This window comes from Chamaea fasciata, unplaced genomic scaffold (assembly GCF_029207755.1).
Source record: "Chamaea fasciata isolate MVZ Bird 193981 ecotype frontalis unplaced genomic scaffold, bChaFas1.0.hap1 SCAF_56, whole genome shotgun sequence".
Taxonomy (NCBI): Eukaryota; Metazoa; Chordata; class Aves; order Passeriformes; family Sylviidae; genus Chamaea; species Chamaea fasciata.
This window is the reverse complement of record NW_027094141.1, coordinates 505624-512028: the sequence shown is the minus strand read 5'-3', so window position 1 is coordinate 512028 and position 6405 is coordinate 505624. Positions and strand designations below refer to the sequence as shown.

General features: G+C 52.5%; 1 protein-coding gene across 1 annotated transcript; it reads left to right on the top strand.

The window, feature by feature from the left end:
- Nucleotides 1-3973: 3973 nt before the first annotated feature.
- On the top strand, nucleotides 3974-4929 carry LOC136304190 (olfactory receptor 6E1-like; the record flags this gene model as incomplete). Its single annotated transcript, XM_066207817.1, is given in 5 exon segments — nucleotides 3974-4005; nucleotides 4007-4345; nucleotides 4347-4437; nucleotides 4439-4481; nucleotides 4484-4929. Coding segments are annotated over 5 exon segments (951 nt in total), but the record flags the coding sequence as incomplete, so codon positions are not given.
- Nucleotides 4930-6405: the final 1476 nt, after the last annotated feature.

Here is a 6405-nt window from a genome sequence, read left to right as displayed (position 1 = left end):
AAGGGTCCCTTGAGGTATGCATCGGATCTCTCCATCCTTTTGCATCACCCACCAGGTGCAACTTCATCCCTGAGCAAAGACAACCCCACGGATGGGATTGTCTTTGCTGAAGGCAGAATTAATCCAGTTTTTCCCAGCATATCTCTCATGTGTGCCACTGGAACCTTATCTCCATCTATTGTTCTCAGGGGCTCAGATTGGGCAGGGCTGCTCTGTTCGTGGAACCTGAAGAGTTCACCAACCAGGTGGCCTTTGCTAAATTAATATCCCAATTCTTGAAGGTTCCCCCACCCAGTGCCTTCAAGGTAGTTTTAAGCAGGCCATTGCACCGTTCAACTTTCCCGGCCGCTGGTGCATGATAAGGAATATGGTACACCCACTCCATGCCATGTTCTCTAGCCCAGGTGTTGGTAAGGCTGTTCTTGAAATGAGTCCCATTGTCAGACTCGATTCTCTCAGGGGTGCCATGTCTCCACAGGACTTGTTTTTCCAGGCCCAGGATGGTGTTCTGGGCAGTAGCGTGAGGCACAGGGTGGGTCTCCAACCAGCCAGTGGTGCCTTCCACCATGGCCAGCACATAGCACTTTCCTTGGAGGGTTTGGGGAAGGGTGATGTAGTCAATCTGCCAGGCCTCTCCATGCTTATATTTGGACCACCGCCCACCATACCATAGGGGCTTCACCCGCATGGCTTGTTTGACTGCAGCACATGTCTCACAGTCACGGATAACCTGAGAAATACTGTCCATGGTTAAATTCACCCCTCAGTCTCGTGCCCACTTACAGGCGGCATCTCTCCCCTGAGGACCTGAGGCATCATGGGCCCATCGAGCTAGGAACAACTCTCCATTGTGTTGCCAATCTAAATCTATCTTTGACACCTCTGTCTTTGCAGCCTGATCTCCCTGCTCCTCATTAGCCCGACTCTTGGGGACATGGGCATCTACATGGCGGACTTTCATAGGTAGCTTCTCTACCCAAGTAACATCTCACTGTTCTCTAGTGGCAATGTCTTTCCATTCATCAGCAGCCCAGACTGGTTTTCCCCTCTGCTGCCAGCTGGCCTTTTTCCACCTTTCCAGCCAGCCCCACAGAGCATTGGCTGCCATCCACAAATCAGTGTAGAGGTAGAGCTTCTCTCTTTCAGCAATGTCCAGGGCCAATTGAACAGCTTTGAGTTCAGCAAGTTGACTTGATCCACCTTCTCCTTCAGGAGCTTCAGCGGCCTGTCTCCATACTCCCCTGCCTGGGGCTCCACACAGCTGCCTTCCACCTCCAGTTCGTCCCTACGATGCGACAGGAGCTGTCAGTGAAAAGAGCGTAGAGTGTTTCTTCTGCTGGCAGTTGGTTGGACAGAGGAGCTTCTTCAGCCTTTGTCACTTGTTTCTGCTCCTCTTCATCAGTGAGACCAAAGTTTTCACCTTCTGGCCAGCTTGTAATTTTCTGTGAGCTGGATATAGAAACCTCATTAGGTAACACCATGTTGTCTAGCTTACCCTGGTTTGGATGGCACATGGTTGTGGCTGTATTCCTCCCATTTGCAGGCCCTTATCAAAACAGGGGCCCTACAACTAAGGCTACTGGGTCTGTTATCTAGTTTGTTTTATGGGTTGATAATGTCGGAGTCCAGGGCATTTTTCTGGATGCCCTGGGAGGCCACAGACCTGAGCATGAGGGTTTGAGATCTGTACAGGGGGGTTTTGGAGCTCTACAGGGAGGTTGGAGACCCTGGCACGGAGCTCAGGAAGACACTGTCTTTGACTTCAGTCCATGGGAACGGCTTCCAACATTGAGGGAAGAATAACAAACCACAAAGATGTGAAAAAAGTAGTTTAGTTTGGTATAGGATGAGAAATGATGTAGTTTTGAGTTTTTAGAATATAGGTACATGGGGGACAAGATGGAGGGCTTAGGGTGTTGCCCTTAGTTCTTCCTTCTTCTCCCCTGGCCTCCATCTTTTGGTGACGGTGGCACAAAGTAGTTTAAGGAGATTGGATTAGAGTAAAGTTGACCATTTTACTATAGGTGCTAGGTATTGGAATATAAGTGTAAACAGGTGATACGTTACTTTCTGTATAAAGGGACTGCGACGTCCCACTGTGGGGGGAGTCGCCTCGTGTCCCAGCTGCTGTTCAGATCTCCACTTGGCACGGTGAACATTTTAAGATATGAAACAATAAACAACACGAAATATCAAGAGAACAAGACCTTGAGGACTCCGCTTCTTTCTTGCGACCTGGCTCGGGGCTTTCAGAGGGAAAAAAGGCTTTTTACCATCTTCAAGCTCAGGTGAGGAGACCAAACCCAACAGATAAGGTGAGGAATTCATGGATTTTTAACTTCTGCTTGAAGTTAAAGCACATAGATACACGGCTATCACACTCTAAGTGTATGTTTTTGGGGTTACTTTAAGAATGGTACTTTCTGTGAGGAAATGACAGCAGGGGAAGTTTTCTCCCAGCCCTTCAACCAGTTCTTTGTGCCTACCCCACCAGCTTCTGAAGGGCTCTGTCAGCCCCTGGAGTGGACACACAGGCTGAGCCAGAGGTGAGAATGGCAGAAGAGGCTGAGCTGAGAGGGACCCAGAGGAATGATGGAGTGCAGGCAATGGCGGCCTGGGCATCCCTGGGAGGGGTGTCCAAAGGCTCCTGGAGCTGCGGCAGCCTCGGGGCTGTGATCATTCCCCGGGGAGCCTGGTCAGTGTCCCAGCCCCCTGTAGGGGAAGGAGCTTTTGCTCCTCTCTGGCCCGGAGCCAGCCTGGCCCAGCCCCAGCCGTTCCCTGGGCTGCTGTCCCTGCTCCCCCGGGGCCCAGGTGGAGCTGCCCCAGCGCCGGCCCTGGCAAGGAGCCGCAGCCCCCGGGGAGCTCCGAGCTGCGTCTGCTGGGCTGCGGCCGAAGGGAGGCAGCGGCCGCAGAGCTGCGGGGAAAGGTCCTGGCCCTGGCTCTGGGCTGGGCCGGGGCCACGGGGAGAAAATCAACTTGCAGCTTGTGACCCACAGCAGGGAGGAGCAGTAATTGCTGGCTGAGAGAGACTCTTGCCAAGGGTCTGCAAGGAGAGGCCACAGGGAAGGGCTTTGTGCTGCTGGGGCCAGGCCGAGATGGGATGTGGGCATGGACTTGTACCCTGGGAGGGCGGTCGGGCCGTGGCCCAGGTTGGCCCGAGAGGCTGCGGCTGCCCCTGAATCCCTGGGAGGTTTTAAGTCCTGGTTGGAAGGGATTTCCTGCCCCGAAGTCATGGGATGGGATGGGATGGGATGGGATGGGATGGGATGGTGTAGGGTACCGTGGGGTAGGGTGGTGTGGAGCGGTGAAATGTGGGGATTGCACTGTGGGGGTGGTAAGGAACTTGGCAGGTGTAGGGATTGCAATGAGGTATTGGGTAATTTTTGCTCTTGGAGTAGTGGGTCTAGAGGAAGGGAAAGCAAGAGGCACTTTTTGGAGGCTCCTGTTGCTTGTAGCAATTTTGGGGCCTAGAAGTGCATTCTGGGAGATCACAGTGAAATTGGGAAGGCAGAGGTAAAGGTCCCAAGCTGTGCAGGGCTGAGGTTACGTGGCAGTGATTTGGGGAGGATAAGGGCACCACATTACAGAAAGGGAGGATGGAAGGATGGAAGGATGGAAGGATGGAAGGAAGGAAGGAAGGAAGGAAGGAAGGAAGGAAGGAAGGAAGAAAGGAAGGAAGGAGGAGAGAGAGAGAGAGAGAGAGAGAAAGAAAGAAATGAAAGAAAGGAAGATTAAATAAAAGGGACGGCGGGACTACTCCCTAAGAAACTACTGGGTAAGATAATATTGGGCAAGAAACTAATCCCCAAGAAACTATTGGGCAGGAAACTACTCCTCTAAAAAGTACTGGGCAACAAAGTGTTTGAAGTGCAATCACTGTGCTTTATGGCAAGACTGCAGGAAAAGAAAGAAGCAGAGAAGGAAGGATAGAAATGTTTGTCCAGACTGTGAAATTATCGCCCTTGTTTTTGCCATGATCCTGTCTCAGCACGAAGAGCTGGAATTCTGCACCAGAAAATGCAACAGCAGTTACTGAGTTCATCCTAGAGGGTTTCCCAGAGCATGATCCAAGACTGCGGATGTTTTTATCTCAGGCCCTTCTGCTCATGTACCTGACAACAGTGATGGGGAGTGAAACCATCCTTTTCCTCCTGTGTGTGGATCACCACCTGCAAACCCCCATGGACGTTTTCATCTGCAGCCTGGCCTTCCTGGAAATCTGGTTTACATCCTCCACAAGCATCAAATGGCTTGTGATGCTGAGTTCTGGTCAGAACACTCTCTCACTAGGCAGCTGCTTTGCCCAAAACTATTTTTATTTTGCCCTGGGCTGCACAGAGTTTTTCCCTGGTTGTCATGTCCTTTGACCACTGTGTTGCCATCTGCCACCCTTTGCTCTACGCTGACATCACAAAGCCTCAGCTCTGTGTCCACCTGGGTGTTGGTTCTTTGGGTCCTCGGCTTTGTCCTGCTGAGCTACCGCTGCTCTTCCTCTCTGAGCTGTCTTTCTGTGGCTCCAAGATCCCCCATTTCCTCTGGGACAACTCCCCCTTGTTCAAACTGTCCTGCTCTGACACCAGCCTGCTTTGGGAAACAGACTCTGTCTTCTTACCGTGTGTCGTGCTGGGCTCCTTATGTTTGACTCTGGCATTTGACATCTGCGTCCTTTTCTGTGTTCTGCATCTTCCAGCAGCCTCTGGGAGGAAGAAAGCTTTGACCACGTGTTCTACCCATCCCGTCACCTTATCCATTGCCCGTGGGAGCTGCATTGCTCTCTGCACGTGTCCTGCAGAAGATGTTTCCTTGAGGACCAACAGAACTGGAGCTCTGCTGAACACAGTCCTGTTCCCATTCCTAAATCCATTCATCTGCAGCCTTGGGAACAAATCTGTGATCCTGGCCCTGAACAAATCCATTGCCAGGCCAAGAACAAAGCCTTTCCTCTAAGCATGATGCATTTCTGGAAAGCCATCCCAAGGATCTGGTATCATGTTACACAAAACCAGTGCCTGTGTGTGCAGCCTCCAAACACGGCTGCCTCAGGAGATTGATGCTCCTGCTGGGTTGTGTCAGGTTAAGAGAGAAGAGACTCATCTGCACTCCCAGACAGGGCACCAACAATGGCAGCAGGACAAACTCAGTTCATTCTCTGCCCGGGCTGCTCCCGGGCCCATCTCAGGAGAGCCACCAGCTCATTAAGAGCCCATCTCTGGAACAGAGAAGAGCTCAGAGGAACAGTGGCAAGTGACAATCCAAATTACAGCTCCTGAGCGATGGACACCTTGTCCCAGCTCCTTTCCTGGGACAGCCATCAGCCCTGCTTTGAAACCCCAAAGTTTGAAACCCCAAAGTCACCCTCCCAGTAAAGAAAGACTTTCTCCTGTGCAGTCTAAACCCTCCCTGGTACAGCTTTGAACCATTCTCACACGTTCCATCCCAGGATATCAGGGAGAAGAGAAAGGGAAATGCAGGGCAGAGCCAGGGGGGCAGCGAGATGGGAGTGTGCAGCCTGCAGGGACACAGCAGCAGCTGTGGGACAGCGCAGGACAAGCTGTGCTGGACGTGGCCAAGGGCCCGGCAGGGCTGGCAGTGCCCAGGAGAAGCCAAGTCTTGGTGCCCTGGGGCACAGCAGGGTCTGTGCCACCAAGGGCTGGGAGGGGACACCTTGTCCTGAGGCCCTGGGGCCTCCTGGCACAGCCCCAGCAAGGCTGGGCACTGTCACCCCCTTGTCCTGCCCTCAGCATCCCCCCACATCCCAGTGGCCCCAGGGATCTGCTGGGACCAGTCCCTGGGGAGCCTTGGTCAGGAATGGCCCTGGGGGGCTCCTCAGTGCTCCCAGGGACTGCAGGTTTTTCAAAGCACTTTGGGTTTTGCTTTTGCCTGGGAGTCTCTGAGGGGTTTGTGCAATCACGGCCTCCAATTGTCTGCTGTAATTAGTCCCTTGAGATGTTTTGTCACTAACAACACTCAGTGGGGCTCATTAATGCCTCAAGTTACTCAAGAGTCATTAAAGTACTACTTTTTGACACTGAATCACTCTGAGAGGTTTGTGCAGTCATGGCCTCCAATTATCTGCTGTAATTAGTCCCTAGAGAGGCTTTGTACTGACACTCAGTGGGGCTCATTAATGCTCTGAGATACTCAATGTCTTTTAAGGTACTTTGGGTTTTCCTTCCCACACTCCGTCTCTGAGAGGTTTCTGGGCACTCTTGGCCTCCAGTTCTCTCCTCCAAGGAGTCCATGAGGAGCCTGTGTTGGGGATGGACCTCAGTGGGACCCAGGAATGCTTTGAGACACGTTGGGTTTTTCCTCTGACTTGGACTCCTGGAAAGGTTTGTGCCATCTCCTCTCAGGCCCTGAGGGCTCAGCACCAAATGCACCACGGGGCTCTTTGGGATCAAGCAA